Source organism: Elgaria multicarinata, chromosome 11 (assembly GCF_023053635.1).
Source record: "Elgaria multicarinata webbii isolate HBS135686 ecotype San Diego chromosome 11, rElgMul1.1.pri, whole genome shotgun sequence".
Taxonomy (NCBI): Eukaryota; Metazoa; Chordata; class Lepidosauria; order Squamata; family Anguidae; genus Elgaria; species Elgaria multicarinata.
The window spans coordinates 29,614,954-29,632,767 of record NC_086181.1 but is presented as its reverse complement, the minus strand read 5'-3'; the positions used below and the strand labels follow the sequence as shown (position 1 = coordinate 29,632,767).

The window sequence follows — 17,814 nt, the reverse complement described above, 5'->3', positions numbered from 1 at the left end:
TTACGTTGATATTTAGAGGAAAGACATCTAGGTTTTTAACTGAATGGAAACCTTTAATAGACTTTTTGCAGAGATTGGGGGAAAATGACTTGTTTATCTGTGGATTCAATTTTTTTTAAAAAAAATTGTAAGATAAAACAAAGAGTGGAATTTGTTTTTGTTTTTTTTTTGTAACTATGGTGGAAGATGAGACATGGTCACTTATTTTTGTTGTGAAAATCGGCAGTTCATCTTAACTTGTAATTTTGTTTTCCTTTAAGTGTTGTAGGGTGTTATTTCAGTAATGGTTCTTTCTTTCTTGTGTATTGTATGTTTCTTTAATTGGTTTTGTGTGGGAAAATAAAAAAAAATCTTATCTGAAAAAAAGAAAAGCGATGGGGTGGGGCTGACCGAGTGGAAAGGCAGCTAGGTGAGCCGTAAGGGGAGGGAGAAGCTACAGAAACCTGCCTCTGAGCCCCAAGGAGTTAGGGTTGTTGATGCAAATTCATCACGGTACAGTGTTTAGGCAGCTTGACCCCTACTTTGAGTGCCCAGGTGTTCTTGGACTCCAACTCCCACCATCCCCAGCCAGCACAACCAATGCTCTGGGACGACAAGAGCTGTAGTCCAACACCATCTGGGGATTCAAGGCTGAGACAGGCTGGGTTAGAGTGTCCAGCTAGGTCCAAGGAGACCTGGATTTGACCCCCCAACCCATGAAACTCACTGATTGACCTTGGGCGAAGCTAATTCATGGGTTTATTGTCAGGATAAACAGGGGCAGGGCAGGAATGGGCCACATATGTCAAGCTGAGCTTTTTTGGAGAAAGGGCAGGATTATGCGGAGGATTGATGATGCTGAGGATTGATGATATAATCATTGTTGGGAACAGCATTAGAGTCAAACAAGGCACAGCAAATTTAAGGCACATTTCTTCAACATGTTTAAACAGTGAGTGGATACGGGATAAGAACTTTCATGGTCACGGATCAAAAGGTGGAAGTTAAACATTTCCCTTTAACAAAGCTTAAAAAAAACACCAACTTCAAGGTCTAGCTCACCTTGACCACAACTGTGTGAAAACAGGTAGTTATGGCGTTATCAAGGGCTGAATTCATGACATTGGGGCTTAGTTGCAGAACCTGTTTTCCATGATAAGGCCTGGAACATTCAAGCACTATTAAAGACAGGGAGGCTACCAGTCTTTTCTAGACAAGGCCCTTTGTGCCTTTAGTTCAGCCTTCCTCAACCTGGGGCGCTCCAGATGTGTTGGACTGCATCTCCCAGAATGCCCCAGCCAGCAGAGCTGGCTTGGGCATTCTGGGAGTTGTAGTCCAACACATCTGGAGCGCCCCAGGTTGAGGAAGGCTGCTTTAGTTCCATGGCGGCCATGAAATTGATATTGAAAAGAGAGTAAAACTCCGGTGTTCGATGAAGTAAATTGTGTATTGGGATTTTTACTATTGTTTTAATCGTTGGATTATTTTTGAAAGAAAACTATTAAAATCATTTATATACTTCATCGAACACCAGAATTTTACTCTCTTTTCAGTACCAGTGTTTTGGCGTTTTTTCCCTCTTTCTACTCCAGCCATGAAATTGAGCCAGTACAGATTTTCCTGGCATTTTAACGCTGGGATTGGAAAAAACTTCACCTGTTGCCTTTCTGCCGCACAACTGTTAAAGGCAAGCAAGGGAGCCCCGCTGGGATGGTTGGGCTCGAAAGCCCTATAGGCCCCTTCCAAATCTACTGTTCAATGATTCTATGACACGGAGGCATGTCTGGATTTGTTAAGTCTTTCAAATGCTACAGGGCACTTTCTCGTTTCAGCTTAAACAGATGAATGCAGCTCCCCGGTGAGGTTTTCCATCTTCTGGGGAGGCTGGCTTTGTGTAAACCAGTGTTCGAGCAGTTCTCCCCAGACGTTGATGACCTCTCTGTAGTCTTCAAAGTGCCTTTTCACAGCGGTTTAGTCCAGTAAGGAGCCACCTTGGTGATACTTCTGCCCATATCCAAGTTCAGCGCCAGCACTGACCACAAGGTCGGTACCGGTGCAGAAGGTGGCGTCCGAAGCAAGATACATGGCAGCTGTAGCACACTCTGCTGGCGTCCCCATCCGTCCCAGGAGCTATGAACGTAGCAGAGGAGAGAGGGGGGAAATTAATAATTTCCACTCATCTTGTGAGTGTACAAAGACCGCTCTGATCCGTTCGTTTTTACCCAACAAAATCCGCTTTCAATGAAAACCAATAAATCAAACACACACGCACACACACAAGTTTCTAGCCCTGAAGCTGCGAGGTCAGCTGATGAGATCTCAGATGCTAGAAAGTTGGGCTAAGAAGGATTTCCAGAGAGTCGTTAGCGAGGCTTCAAATGCCTTCCGGAGTACTTTGGCTTTTCTCCTGACTAATTGGAAGAATCATCATAGAACCATCTGTGCAAAAGAAAAATGGCGAATACATGCAAATCTCATTAAATGTGCATGATGGATACACAGGTTGTGGAATATGGGTTTTCTTGGTGCAAGACTTCAGTTGTGTTTTTACACAATGTTGTAGACGCTTCCTTCCTTATTGCGATCTTTTATGCAGGGGTGTCGCTGGGCTCTTAAAAGATTTGAGGCTCAAGCCCATTGGATAAAATTCTGCATAAAATCATAGAATCATAGAATAGTAGAGTTGGAAGGGTCCTAAAAGGCCATCGAGTCCAACCCCCTGTCCAATGTGCATATGTTAATTTATAGCTATATATGCAAATCTTGAAATAATTAATAGAATTTATTTAAGTTTCACAGGAGGCAAATCTAGCTGATTAATTTCTCATCCAACTAACTTCAAATAAAATAGATTCTTCAGTTAATTTGCGCACGCACACACACACACACACACAAACGATCATCCCAAATCAGTAGTTCCTCTTCAGTTACAATTAGTTTGCAATATCTCACTGGCTGGGTTCAAACACGACAATAATCCAGGCTCAAGGGTTGAGTGTGGGTTGTTGTTGAAACATTGGTTACTGTGTTGGCTGAACCCAGTTGCTAAGAAACCGTGGTTTGTTAACCATGAACAACCCACAGTTCACAACCCAACAACAAACCATGGGCTCTCGTCATGAGTTGCTTGTGTGAAGGAGAGCAGATAGACTGCACTGGACAGAGGACAAATGGGTGATGTAGTTGGGAAAGGGTAGTTATAGTTTGATAGTATTATGCACCAATTCTAAATGACAAAGAGCCTTGGCGGGGGGGGGGGGACCACCTGGAAGGGGGGGAGGAAGGTCAGATAAGTTTGGTATTATTATGCACCAATTCTAAATGACAAAGAATTCTAAATGACACCGAGCCTTGCTTTTTATCTACTTCAATGCCATGAATCAAAGGAGGTGTGAGACAAAGGTAATAGGCCGAGGCCGAGAAAGGAGGGGGGAGGGTGAGAGGAAACAGGAGAAAAAGTATATAGTTGGGGACCCGCCCCAAAGCTCCTTGTCTTGTCTTTGCCAAAAGATGTGGAGAGAACCATGGTAGGGTGGGGGCAAGGCCCTGCTTATGAGTGAGTAGTCACAGTTAAGATGCTATTGTTTTATCCGTTACTGAGTTTTTATGTTAAGCATGTTTACGTTTAGTCTTAATAAAGTCTTCTACCTCACAGTTTGTGAGCCCTTTTTGTCTTGGCTTGGGTCCGTGCTAAATCCGGTGGTACAGGTCACGGAAAGACTTACTCAACCTTTACAGCTTGTACTTAACAAACCACGATTTGTTAGTGTAGCTGGGTTCAGACATGATAACCTATGTTTCAATAATAACTCACACTCAATCCATGCTCAACCCTTGAGTATGGGTCATTGTGTTGTCTGAAACCAGTCAATATCCCTTCTCCCAGCTCTTCCTCTCAGCCCTCAACCCACAAACATCTCATTTTTCCCTCCTGGAAAAAGAAGTACCCCTACCTCATGCAATTAAGCTTAGAAGAAAGGCTTTCATTAATACCAATGGAGGTTCCCCACCCCACCCCAAATCTTAATTGATGTGTGGGAGGGGTATTAGGGGTGGGATGTTCTGTCATATGAGGCACCTCCCTCCCTGAAAACTGTCCCCCTGGATGACAATTAAGCTAAAAACAAAATCTTTCATTGCCACCAATGGGCACTCAAGGCTCTGGGGAATAGATCTGGGGCCCTGGGCAACAGATACAGGTCTAGCAATGACCCTGCTTGTATGTAGTAGGAACCCATCCTATCCAAGAGCACCCTGCCCATTTTCCCACAATGCACTTGCCTGAGCATCCTTGCCTTCCTGGATAGCTTCTTCTGGATTGGCTGTCTGGCTTGCAAGCCTTGCCCACATAGAAGTCCAGATATTGCCGGGCGAGATGCTGGAATTCAAATTGTTGGGGGATTATTCTCTGTTGTTGTTTTTAGGAGTGAAGGAAGGGTTCATCATGAAAGATTAAGCAAATCCATTTATATATGTAAAATATGTTTCAAAATGAATGGGTTTTGAGGAAAGATGTCTAGGAAGTACAAAGTCCCATAATTCGACTTTACATACACTAGCTGTTAGATTCTTTAAAGGCCAATCCTATGTATGCTGAGACAGAAAAAAGCCCTACAACTCCCAGAATTCCCCAGCCAACCATACTGGCTGGGGAATTCTGGGAGTTGTAGGACTTTTTTTTCTGTCTGAACTTGCATAGGATTGCACTCTAAGTGACTCACACACAGTTCAACCCTATATAGGTTTACTTGGAAGTAAGTCCCAGATCTGGCCACAGCAACGCATGTCTTGGTTATATCGCATCTGGATTCCTGCAATGCAAAACTGCAGTCTTATCTAACTAAGTACAGGTGCTTTAGGAGGGGAACTGGTGACCCTCCAGATGTGGCTGGTCTCCAACTCCCATAATCTCCAACCATTGGCTACACTGGCTGGGGCTAATGGGAGCTGGATTCCAATAACATCTGGAGGGCCACCAGCTCCCCCACCCCTGCTTTAGGGGAAACTGATATTGTTCTAATAATTTGGAATTTTTTAAAAAAGCATCCATTTTGTTGACTTTTGGAATTGTAATTGGGCCCAATAAAGAAATTATACGACTTCTCGCTCTGCAAATTGTCATTTCCCAGAATATGAATGTAACATGTATTGTTGACAAGAATTCATTGTGTTTCAGAGGAGTACTCTTCCTAATTATTTGTGCATGCTGACTGTAAGCGATTAGTAACAAACATGAGGACTTCTGTGTATGTTTGTGAGGTAACTGTGAATAATGGAATGTATTCTTAGAAGTGAAGGCAGGCTGCCAAAAACAGGTTGGTCAAGTGCCAGAAGCAGCACAGAGCTTAGCAGGGATACCTTCAACTTGGTATTACTGGTGTCACTGGCAGACCTGGTTACATTGAGAGATAGGAATAGTGGTATGAAAGATGAGGTCACCCACAAAAGACTTATAAAATCGAGAGTTAGTTCTGATTGCCCAGAGAGATCCTGGGAGAACGAGACGCCTACCCAACACGATGACCTCAGCTCTGCAAACCATGCTTGCCGGATAGGTAATTACAATATCTTAACGTTGACTGCTTTGTTGGTTGAGAAGAACAGAACTTTAATTTTACTATGAAATATACTAGCCACAATTTCTATTACACTTCTAATTGTCCTAATTGCATTGTATGTAGTAATGTGCTTGGCTTGTTTTATCATTGCATAATTTGCTATTGTCTGAGACTGTTTGAGCAATACCTGTATATTTCGTGGTACCACTCCGTGTAACTTGGCTTGAGAGAAGTTTCAAGGGCCAAAACCCATATATAATAATTCTTGATGCCCAGAATGCTCGTCTGGATGCATAAATCTATCACTGAGCGGGGTCTGTCCTTTAAAGCCATTGCATTTTCTCTAGATCTGGTGAATTTTAGATGCACCCGTTCAAGTTTGGGAAAACAAGATAGTCAGATGGAGCAGGAAGGAGTTGCCCATCTCAGCCACATACACAGATGGTGCTCTATTGATAACAGCAACAACATTACCTGTTGACTCGGACACCGTATTGGCTCTCATCTATGGCCATAGCTTTGGTCATTGCAGTAAGAGCACCCTGAAAACATTAACAGTGAAGGTTACCAATGGACCGGAAAATTGACACCACCCAGGACTACTCTTCCGCTTTTTACAGCAGCGTGATTTACAGAAAACCAGTGAGGAAAGCTTTTCATGGCATGGGAAAGAGTATTAGCACCTGCTCCTATCTGAAGACCAAACAGCTGTTACATAGCACAGATTCATAGAATAGTATTGATTTGATTTTATTCATTATTGCATTTATATCCTGCCTTTTTTCCTCCAAGGAACCCAAGGCGGCGTACATAATCCTCTTCCTCCTCTCCATTCTATCCTAACAACAATCCTGTGAGGTAGGTTGAGCTGAGAGTCTGTGACTGTACCAAAGTCACCCAGTGGGTTTCCATGGCCTAGTGGGGACTAGAACCCGGATCTCCCGACTCCCAGTCCAACACTTTAGCCACTACACCACACTAGTAGAGTTGGAAGGGTCCTATAAGGCCATCGAGTCCAACTCCCTGCTCAATGCAGGAATCCACATTAAAGCATCCCTGACAAATGGCTGTCCAGCTGCCTCTTGAATGCCTCTAGTGTGGGAGAGCCCGCTACCTTCCTAGGGGCTAATAAAAAGTAGCAGCTAATAAAAATACCTAGCTGTACCAACTGCGAAAAAAATTGCAACCATGTGTGTGTAATTTCGTTAATCAGCTGTTCTCCCTGCTCTTGATATTTCACAGCTTCGTCTGAAATTTCTATTAAAATTGTTAGAGATAAGACTGGTACAGTAAGCGAGAAAGCTGTTCAGTTTTGAATGCTTTTTCAAAAGAAAAACAACCAGAAATCGCTATGACCCACAGTTTTCAAGTTACAAGTAACTGAAAATCATATTTTCCCAATTATTTTGATGAACTTAGCCCCAAAAGTGATTTTCATTATTTTTTTACGAATCCGTGTGGTAAATCATTTTTATTTTTAAAAAAGTAAATTAGCCCAAGCAGATATTGATTTCTAAAGAAATCACTTCACATTTTAATACATATCACGCGGTGAAAGATTTCGTAACAGAAGTGCATGTAAAGCATTTAAAGTGCTAATTCAAGTACTAAATGTCGATTTTACCATTATTTATTCCTCGCTAAACAGCTTTGCCATTCCGCATCTTCAAATAGTAAATGATGGGCTTTAGGCACTTCCTTAAAAGTATCATACTGCCCCATAACATCTTCTGATAGCTTCATAACTGGTGGCACCAACAAGGTGTAGCAATAGTAATCTGAGAAAATATCTTTCTGTATCTGAAGGAGAAGCCCCATACTTTCTCCCTAGACAAGGACAGCCCAAAGCAGTAGGGATTGCATACATTAGGGAGGCAAAATCTCAGACCCGGGGGGTGGGGGGACCTCTTCCCCCATCTTTGACAACTTCACTATTAATCTTGTAAATCAGGGGCGTTCGAGCTCTTCCAGCCCAGGGGTCAAATTCCCTTTTGGAGAACCTCTGGAAGGCCGCATGACAGGGTGGGCGGGGCCAAGGGGGCGGGGCCAAAACACCAGTATGTTTTAGCTTATAGGTATTACTGCCAGCAATTGAAGCCCTTGGAGGAGGGGCATTTCAAGCTCTGCGAACCGGGGGGGGGGGGGGAAATCTGCACAAAACCTAGGAAACCTCCAAGCCACGGAAGGTTGGGGGAACCCAGAGGTCCGGAAATGGGCCTTCAGACCAGAGATTCTGCACCCGCGTTGTAAATAATCCCAAAATAACAACACACACACTCCGACTGGCTTCACTCACAGGAGGCTAATCCAAAACTAAAGTGAGATAGAAAGGAAAAGAGCCCCTAGTTAATTCAGGTGCTCTTTATTTTTAAAACCAACCTGCATTTGGCCATTTACATTACAGGGCATTTTATGGAAGAGACTTTCAGTGGCTTGGTCAGGATTGCCAACTGACTGGGGGGGGGGGGAAACAACCACCCATGTGGTCTGTTCTTGTGGATTTTAACAGCAGCTTGAGATGCAGGAATCAGCAGGTGAATGTTCACGGCATGGGGAGAGGCACTATCACTTGCTATTAAAGGCACAGGAGCAGACACTTGTAAAAAAGTTGGCAAACCTAATTTTAGAACAAGATGAGGGTGGGGTTGGGGGTGGGGTGAGGAATGGATGCCAGAGGCCAGGTACTCTTCTGTGCTCTGGATTTTTACCTTGGTTGCAACATACGTCACCGCATACTTTTGCCCGATAATACCGACAAGGCTGGAGATGTTGATAATGTTCCCTTTTGTTTTCCGGAGGTGCGGCAGCGCATACTGTGAGCAGAGAAAGGAGAAAATGCGGACGGCCATTAAGAGAAAACATACCCATATAAGAAGCAGGTTTATATCAAGTCAGCCCATTGGTCCTTCTAGCCCAGGGGTGTTGGGCCTCCAGAATCACTCACCTTAGCTGTCAAGAAACAGCTTACAAGATTGAGGTCCAAGAGGCTGCGGAACTCTTCCGCATTCACGTCATCTATTCTTTGCTCAGGAGGATCTGTTTGCAAGCAGGTACGAAAAGGAAGAGGATTTCACACAGGTAAGATCCACAATGCAACAGATGCCTGTTCACCTGCTGATCGATTTTGCTGCTGCTGCTGATTTTTAAAAAATTGTCCTTATTCCAGGAAGCACACACAACAAATAATACATACATCAGTTCCTGCATCAAATAAAATTAATGCAATAAAGCAATCAACTTCGTCAGTCTTATTTGTGTTTATCTGTCCTATCGATGTCGCTTGGAAGGAGCCCTCGGAGAAGCTTGCAAAGGCAAATGTGTGAAACATCAAAACCATTTAGAAAAGCAGCTAAAGGTAGAAACAGTCGATCACACAATTAAAATAAAAATTAATGGCTCAGCCCCGATTTCAGTCATACTTAGAGTAGAGCCACTGAAACCAGTGGGACAGGTTAGTCATGTTATTTAAAGCGTAATCCTATGCATGTTTAAAAAGAAAAAAAAGCCCTACAACTCCCAGCATGCCCCAGCCAGCTGTGCAGGCTGGGGGATGCTGGGAGTTGTAGGTCTTTTTTTGCTGTCAAATGTTGCATAGGATTGTGCTGTAAGAGACCAAGCTGTGAAACAGAAAATGCCCAGTTCAGTCCTCATCCCACACTCTCTCTCAGCCTCAGTCTCCCACCTGTAATATGGGGGTAATAATAACAGCCTACCTTACAGGGTTGTTGTGAGGATTACTCATTTCTTGGGAGGACTTTTGAGACTATGTAACTAAGCCTGTGTTACTGCAACCATTCTGTATTCTTTCCCTATTTAGCCCCATGCTTTCCGCCATCCTTTCTAGATCGTAAACCCCTCGGAGCGGGGACTTTTCTATCATAATTTTGTAGAGCAACATTAACGTAAATGCCACTATATACTAAAGGGCAAAACAAAAATACTTAGTACAGCTTTCCCCAACATGGCACCCCTCCAGATGGGCGGGAATATAATTCCCATAAATTCTTGATTTGATAAACATCCTCTGCCTTTTGTACACAGGCAACTTCAACCCTGTACATCCTCCATGTTCTGGCTGTGGATTACCCAAGGAAGCCCCCTCGCCCAGGACACAGGCACCTAGACTCTCCCCAGGCCCCAAAAGTTGTAGAGATGACTCACGTCCTCCGGCATTATTCACCAGGCAGTCAATGTGTCCGTAAAGTTCTATGGTTACTAACACCAGAGCCTGCAGGGAGAGGAAGAGTAGAAAAGGAGAGATTTCAGGCAGGTGGAAGGATTAGGAAGAATTCCTGCAATTTCAGAGTTGGGAGCTATAGAATAGCCTCTCTCCCCAAATGGGCCAGACTCCAACTCCCATCATCTCCCAGGACGTGGCGAAGGGTTTTATGAAGAGGTTCAGCAAAGGAAAAGATCATCTTAGAGATGCTAAAGAAGTTCTTCAGAAGGCTGCCCCCCGCCCCCTGCCCGCCCCCAATTCCCGCCTACCTTAATGTCTGCTTCACAGAGGACATCGCAGACCACGAAGCGGCCCTCCCCGGGACCCCCAGCATCCTCCAGCTCCCTCTGAAGCACTTCCCCCCTTCCCCCTGCATGGGGACATGAAAGGACGGTTGCAGAGTTAGAGCAGAGGTCCGGATCAGGGCAGGTGAGGAGGGGGAGACACAAGGCCAGGATGACTTGGGAGTAGAGTGGCCAGGTGTCCTACGTTACAGAGGACAGTCCTCAGTTTTGGAGTTCTGGCAGAGGACAGTCTTCCAATTGAAGGTGGCCTCTACCGTTAACCAGCCTAAGTCTGGTGAACACCTTATTATTATTATTATTTATATAGCGCCATCAATGTACATGGTGCTGTACAGAGTAAAACAATAAAATAGCAAAACCCTGCCGCATAGGCTTACATTCTAAGCCTGGACATCTGGACATCAGACTGAGAATTAGGCATACAGGTCAGTCGTAACCCTCTTCCTCGCCATGATGCATTTCTACATTTGCCTTTATACCTATAAATTAGCATATGTAAATCTTACGCAAATCCATGCCCTCTTTTGAGGGGAGATCTGTAAGTGCCCGGTTATTTGCACATGTGTCCCTTTGATCTCCCTTCCCAGTTCCTGGGTGCACAACCCCGAGACCCACTGGGATTACCGATTCTCTCCACCCACCTAAGATTTTTTTGAAAAAATATTTTTAAAAAGCTTTTTGATCGGTGACAAGACAGCTTCCATTTGAAGAACAGGGGCTTGTTTGTAGAAAAGGGGCGTTTCCAGTTCAAAAACAACCCCCCACTCCACCCAAGCATGGTAGTGCTCCAAATTTTTGACCTTCACAAGGTCTACCCACCCAAGATTCCCTCTGGCTCAGTGTAGATTTTTTAAAAGTCATTATCATGCTTCAGTAATCCTGCAAAAGAAAGAAAGAAAGAAAGAAAGAAAGAAAGAAAGAAAGAAAGAAAGAAAGAAAGAAAGACATCTACCGCTGAGCCGTGGCCTTCCCCACCTAGGCCCAAGGGGAAAAGGCAAGCCTTTGATGAGAGGTCAGCGTGATGGACACAGCACAGCTCCCATTTCAATCCTTGCTCAGTCACAAAGTTCACCACACAAGTTACTAGTCCTCAGGACCACACACATGCTCCCCACCCCCCTTAAAGGAAGATAATCTCCAGGGAGGAAAAAATGCTCGGGCCACTTGAAGCGCAAGTTGTGAGCGTTGCTTCGGCAGTGAGAAGACAGGCTGGGAATGGAGCCGCCGACTTTTTCTAACTGGGCTCTTGCGGCCTTAAAACAGCTGCACTAAAGATGTAAATTCAACAGGTGCAGCTTCCTCCTCACTGCATCTCTCTACTAAACTACACCGGTTGAATGTTTGCCTCCATGAGGACCCCAAAAAGTCACACATCCCTACTTTTCTCCATGAATGCCAACCTGGCACCCTCCAGATGGGTTGGACTATATCATCCACCCGATCAGCATGCCATGAGGATATTGAGAGTTGTAATCCAAAACGTCTAGAGCAGTGGTTCCCAAAGTGGGCGGTACCAAGCCATATATTGGTAGTTTGGTCCCAAGCCATATATGGGAAGAATCCACACATGTATTAATACCGTTTAAGAAGAGGCCTTTTAACGGTGAATTGAAATGTTTCAAAAGCACCAAAACACTAATGAAGAGACATACCCTGCTTGGTGTGCCCCGCCATGCTGGCTGCAAAACAGAGGCATTCGCTCTCTTTTTCATCCCTCCCTCAGCAAGCATTAAAGGGCCCAGGGGGCACTGGGCATGAGTTTGTGGAACCAAGGGAGCGGTTACCTGAAAAAGTTGGGGAACCACTGGTCTAGAGGACACTGGGTTGGGGAAAGCTGATCAACACATTGCTTTCTTGGGAGATCTGCTGCCCTCTGCTGTCTAAACAGCAGATTTCCTTTAATTTCCTTTAATTCACCCAACCTGATTTGGATATATTGGGAGCTGGAAGGTGAGTGGATCCTCTAATAGGGGCGTGTGGGGCATGGAGAGAGATCTTCTACATCTCACCTTCAGATACTGGTGCACAGAAGACCACTTTAGCTCCTTGGAGAACTAAGAGGAAAAATGAAGACGGGGGAGAAATGAATGTAAGAGGCCCAGTTCACACATGAATGCACATCTCTCAATTAGGAACCTAGGAAATCACTGCATTATTTCAAGTCACAAAATCCTTCATCCATATCACCCAGTAGCCGCTACGCTATACTCTATAGCAGGGGAACGGAATTTGATGCTTTCCTGAAGCTGTTGGATTCCAACTCCTATCAGCACCAGCTAGCACAGCCAAATGGTGAGAGGTTATGGGGATTGTAGTCCAGCAACATCTTGGGGGCAACATGTCCCTCCCCTTGATCCATAGGAACACAGGAAGATGCCTTATTCCACATCAGACCATTGGTCAATCGAAATGGTGGAGGCTGGTGGCTCCAATGTCAGCAGGGTGGTAAATCCGCTCCAGGTTTCAGTCCGAACTCTAAAGGAGCTATCCAAGGTGCTTTGCTTTGCTACCGCTTGCTTTGCCCCTTCGATAGCTTCTTGGGAGTTCTGACTGAAACCTGGAGCGGATCCACTGGCATCAGCGCCACCAGCCTCCACTGGATCTGTCAGTACTGCCCACACAGGAGGTGGTCAAAAGGTAGATCTGGATCCACTGGTAGATCTCTGGGAAATCAGCAAGGTTGTCGTACTCTTTGGCCTCATTCAGAAGACACCTTAAACCACAGCTTTAACCATGGTGGTTAAGCCAGAAAGCCGGGCTGTGTTCAGAAGACATGTTAAATCATGGATTTAACCATTGTGAATAAGGCTTTTTGCTGTAGTCACCGTGGTTAAAGCCGTGGTTTAAGGTGTCTTCTGAACACAGCCTGGCTTTCTGGCTTAACCACCATTGTTAAAGACGTGGTTTAAGGTATCTTCTGAACGGGGTCTCTGTTGTTTAATAATAGCAGCAACAAAATGACTCCACCCTAAATTATGCTGCAAAAATGAAGAGGGGGAAAAACAGGATAACTGGAAGTGGAGTTTTGTATGGAAGGGCTGAGAGATTTGCTCAGGTCTGGTCCTCAAAACACATTCCTGGGCTCAGAATTCTTTCATACCATCTTTTGCACCAGGCTCCAGTTTGCAGATCTCAGGGTCCTAGTAAAAAGCAAAGTAGATCTCGTAAGCCTGAAGTCCGCCCACTCTGCACTGACAGGCAGAAACTCTCCAGGGCTTCAGACAGAGTCTTTTTTCCAGCTGTGCCTAGAGATGCCGGGGACTGAACCTGTGGCCTTCTCCATGTAAAGCAAGTCCTCTACCCACTGTGCCCTTGATTATTTCTACACACTATGAATGGCAGCTAAATGCTGGACAGCACTGCAACCCAACTGTTAGAAGGAGATCAGGAAGTTCCATTCACACATGCAGGAACATATGCATGAGATGCTCTGGTCATGTCGGAACCAGCTCAGAATTTATGTGAGGAACATTATAAGCAACTCCTCCAACTCACCCCCAAATCTGTTCTCCATCCAAGCCCTGTCTCTTCCCAGTTTTAGAAAGGCTTTGAAAACCCTGCTATTCCATTTATGATTAATTTCCCACTCCCCTCCGGACTGATTGACCAGCTGCATGTTGGAACCCATTTTTTATGCTGATGTGCTTTTAAACTGATCTGGGGTAAACTTCTCAAATGATCTGGGGCATTTGAGGGCATTTTTAAATTGTTGATTCATTTTGTTTTCCTTTTTTGTGAGTTGCTTCATGTGTGTTTGTGGAAGGGATAATTAACTAGAAAAGAAATTAAAAATAATTCTCCTGCCTGCCCGCCTGCCCAACATGTTTTAACTCCAGGCCAGACCAGTTAAACCGGAAATCATTTCCACAACCCCACCAAAATCCCACCTCTGTCTCTCATGACAGAATGACAGTTGGGAAATACTTCACGGTGGCCAACTTGAGAGAGAAATTCTCCATCAGTCCCTGAATAAAAATGCAGAGCTTTTCAGAACGGGGCAACATTTTACAGATAGATATAGGGCCTGTTCAGACAACACACTAAGCCATGGTTAGGCCACTAATCCTTTTGCAGCAAATGGTGAGTGTGTTTAAACCGTGGTTATGTAGCCACCGTGGTTAGGAATGTTTCACATGACACGCTAAGCCATAATGCTTAGCTCAAAATGCTTAACCACTGTGGCTTAGTGTGTCATCTGAACAGGGCCATACTGGATAGCTCATGAGAGGAGGACGACAAGCACAACCACTTTACTCTTTAGAAACAGAGGATGCAGCAAAACCACACGTTCCGATTTACTAGAAGATGCTCCATTACTTAAGCCACACTCAAGCTATATATCGTCACTAGTTCATTAATGTTTCAAAAGCGGGGCGGGGGGTGTACCCAAGGTCAGCCTGGTCCTAGTGTAGCTTGAAAGGCTGCAGAGAACATGACATTTCTGACAGGGACAATTTAATGAGAAGACAGGATACCCTGGAGAAGAGGCTGATGCTAAGGAAAGTGGAAGGCAAAAGGAAGAGGGGCCGACCAAGGGCAAGATGGATGGATGAGATTCTGGAGGTGACAGACTTGACCTTGGGGAAGCTGGGGGTGGCGACAGCCGACAGAAAGCTCTGGCGTGGGCTGGTCCATGAAGTCACGAAGAGTCGGAAACGACTGAACGAATAAACAACAAAACGGGGTGTATACTGCTTTCGCATTTGATGGCCTTTCAGCCTCACTCTTCAAGGTAGTCTAACACAACTGGAAGGTACTAGATTGGGGAAGGCTATTTAGTTTAAGGTTGCCATTTGACCACTCAAAAGGCTCCGGGCCTTTACCAGGGGCAGCTTGCAAGCAGAAATTCAACAGGTAAAGCTTTTCTCTCTCTCTTTCCATATACAGTCGTGTGAAAAAGTTAGTACACCCTCTTGGAATTGTATGATTTTACATATCAGGACATAATAACAATCATTTGTTCCTTAGCAGGTCTAAAAATTAGGTAAATACAACCTCAGATGAACAACAACACATGACATATTACACCGTGTCATGATTTATTTAACAGAAATAAAGCCAAAATGGAGAAGCCATGTGTGAAAAAGTCAGTACACCTTATGATTCAATAGCTTGTAGAACCACCTTCAGCAGCAATAATTTGAAGTAATCATTTTCTGTATGACTTCATCAGTCTCTGACATCGTTGTAGAGGAATTTTGGCCCACTCTTCTTTACAACGTTGCTTCAGTTCATTGAGGTTTGAGGGCATTTGTTTATGCACAGCTCTCTTAAGGTTCCGCCACAGCATTTCAATCGGGTTGAGGTCAGGACTTTGACTGGGCCATTGCAACACCTTGATTCTTTTCTTTTTCAGCCATTCTGTTGTAGATTTGCTGGTGTGCTTGGGATCATTGTCCTGTTGCATGACCCAATTTTGGCCAAGCTTCAGCTGTCGGACAGATGGCCTCACATTTGACTCTAGAATACTTTGGTATACAGAAGAGTTCATGGTCGACTCAATGACTGCAAGGTTCCCAGGTCCTGCAGCTGCAAAACAAGCCCAAATCATCATCCCTCCACCACCATGCTTGACAGTTGCTATGAGGTGTTTGTGCTGATATGCTGGGTTTGGTTTTCACCAAACGTGGCGCTGTGCATTATGGCCAAACTTCTCCACTTTGGTCTCGTCTGTCCAAAGGACATCGTTCCAGAAGTCTTGTGGTTTGTTCAGATGCAACTTTGCAAATCTAAGCCATACTGCCACGTTCTTTTCAGAGAGAAGAGGCTTTCTCCTGGCAACCCTTCCAAACAAACCATACTTATTCAGTCTTTTTCTAATTGTACTGTCATGAACTTTAACATTTAACATGTTCACTGAGGCCTGTAGAGTCTGAGATGTAACTCTTGGGTTTTTTGCAATTTCTCTGAGCATTGCACAGTCTGACCTTGGGGTGATTTTGCGGGGACGTCCTCTCCTGGGAAGATTGGCAACAGTCTTGAATGTTTTCCACTTTTGAATCATCTTTCTCACTGTAGAATGATGGACTTAAAATTGTTTGGAAACGGCCTTATAACCCTTCCCAGATTGACGGGCAGCAGCAATTGCTTCTCTAAGATTATTGCTGATGTCTTTCCTCCTTGGCATTGTATTAACACACACCTGAATGCTCCAGACCAGCAAACTGAAAAAACTTTGGCTTTTATAGAGGTGGTCATACTTGCTGATGATCAATTAATCATAGGCATTTGATCAGCATCACCTGTCTGCTACTTAGCATCTTAATTCCTATGGAAGCCGTGAGGGTGTACTTACTTTTTCACACATGGCTTCTCCATTTTGGCTTTATTTCTGTTAAATAAATCATGACACAGTGTAATATGTCATGTGTTGTTGTTCATCTGAGGTTGTATTTACCTAATTTTTAGACCTGCTAAGGAACAGATGATGGTTATTATGTTCTGATATGTAAAATCATACAATTCCAGGAGGGTGTACTTTCTTTTTCATACAATTGTATACACACAGAGAGAGAGAGAGAGAGAGAGAGAGAGAGAGAGACTGAAACCCAGCCAGAAAAAGGTGGCAAACTTCCCCTTTAACTACATACATGTAGATTTTGTCAGCTCAAAATTAGAGTGTGGCTAGAAGGAAGATTTCTACCTTTCGTTCTGGCAGAGTTTCATCATGTTTTCAACAGTTCATTAACAGAGAGAAATCACCCTACCACAACGCATCCCCTCCCTCTCTTAGTGTTTGTGTTGGGGCGGGACGCAGGTTTCCAACCAGGGCTCAGCGGACACAGTTCCTCATTCTTGTTTACCATGTGAAGGCTCAACTATTGGGAAAGACAATTTTTTGAGAGAGAAACTGATAGCCATGTTAGTCTGCTGCAACTGAAAGCCCTGTGTCACCTTAAAGCAGCCCTCCTCACCTTCCCACCCAAACTACAACTCCCATCATTCTATGTCAAATGTGGAACATGCTGGCTGGGGTTGATGGGAGTTGTAGTCAACACATCTTGGGGCCGACAGTTTGGGGAAGACCATCTTAAAGGCTAAACAATTCACCGTGCCAGAAGCTTTTGGACAAATGGTGCACCTGATGAAATATCCCGTAGCCCCATGGCTAGAGCAGAAGGGAACGTGGCTCAGTGGTAGAACAGCTCAGTGGTAGGTCTCAGGTTGGATCCCCAGGATTTCCTTTCTGAAACTTTAGCGAGCTGCTGTCAGTCAGTGGCGACAAATATTGTCCATCCACGAAAGCTTATGCCACAATAAATTTGTTCAGCTAAGGTGCCACTAGACTCTTTGTGGGTTATGTGACAATATTTAGATGGACCAATGATCTGTAACTCAGTAACAGGCAGCTTCCTATGCCAATAAATTTGATCATCCTTAAGGTGCCTCAAGGTTTTTGGTTTTTTCGCAGTGCATCCCACAATGCCTCTGAGCATGTTCAGAGCACGAAACCTTCCACCATTAACTCCAGTCCGCTCCTCCCCGCCCCCGTCACACCTAAAGTTAGGGAACAAGGCTTCCAGGCGAGCCTTTGTGTCTTCCTGAAGGAAGTTTGAGCCCCAGCACCTGTTTGCAGAAACTCCCCCTGCCCGGTTCTCCATCCCCTCTCACCAAATTCCCTCACGATGCCTTCACCGATGCCCCGGGTGCCACCGGTTACTATGACGACCTTGCCCGGGTACCGCAGCCCAGTCGCCATCCCAGCTGTTGTCGCTGGTTCCTCCCAATGATCCACATCCAGCTGATCTTTGGA

At 44.7% G+C, this 17,814-nt stretch overlaps 1 protein-coding gene across 1 annotated transcript; it reads right to left on the bottom strand.

Annotated features, from left to right (window-relative positions):
• Positions 1-894: 894 nt before the first annotated feature.
• Positions 895-17,814, bottom strand: HSD17B14 (hydroxysteroid 17-beta dehydrogenase 14). The gene is made up of 10 exons (XM_063138729.1): positions 17,673-17,814; positions 12,071-12,115; positions 10,026-10,126; positions 9,699-9,765; positions 8,482-8,573; positions 8,246-8,350; positions 6,012-6,079; positions 4,261-4,357; positions 1,567-2,109; positions 895-1,220 (listed from the first exon to the last, which is right to left on the bottom strand). Exons 1-9 carry the CDS (start codon positions 17,758-17,760, stop codon positions 1,951-1,953), a joined length of 822 nt encoding a protein of 273 aa, XP_062994799.1. The 5' UTR covers positions 17,761-17,814; the 3' UTR covers positions 895-1,220; positions 1,567-1,950.

Excerpts from the sequence above, each read along its gene's own strand:
- HSD17B14 (XM_063138729.1), bottom strand. The coding sequence starts at position 17,760 with ATGGCGACTGGGCTGCGGTACCCGGGCAAGGTCGTCATAGTAACCGGT. Across the intron at positions 8,574-9,698 it reads GGTGAATAATGCCGGAGGAC|ATCCTCCTGAGCAAAGAATA; the intron begins GTGAGTCATCTC and ends GCTTGCAAACAG. Across the intron at positions 2,110-4,260 it reads AGGAAGGCAAGGATGCTCAG|CTCCTGGGACGGATGGGGAC; the intron begins GCAAGTGCATTG and ends CTACGTTCATAG.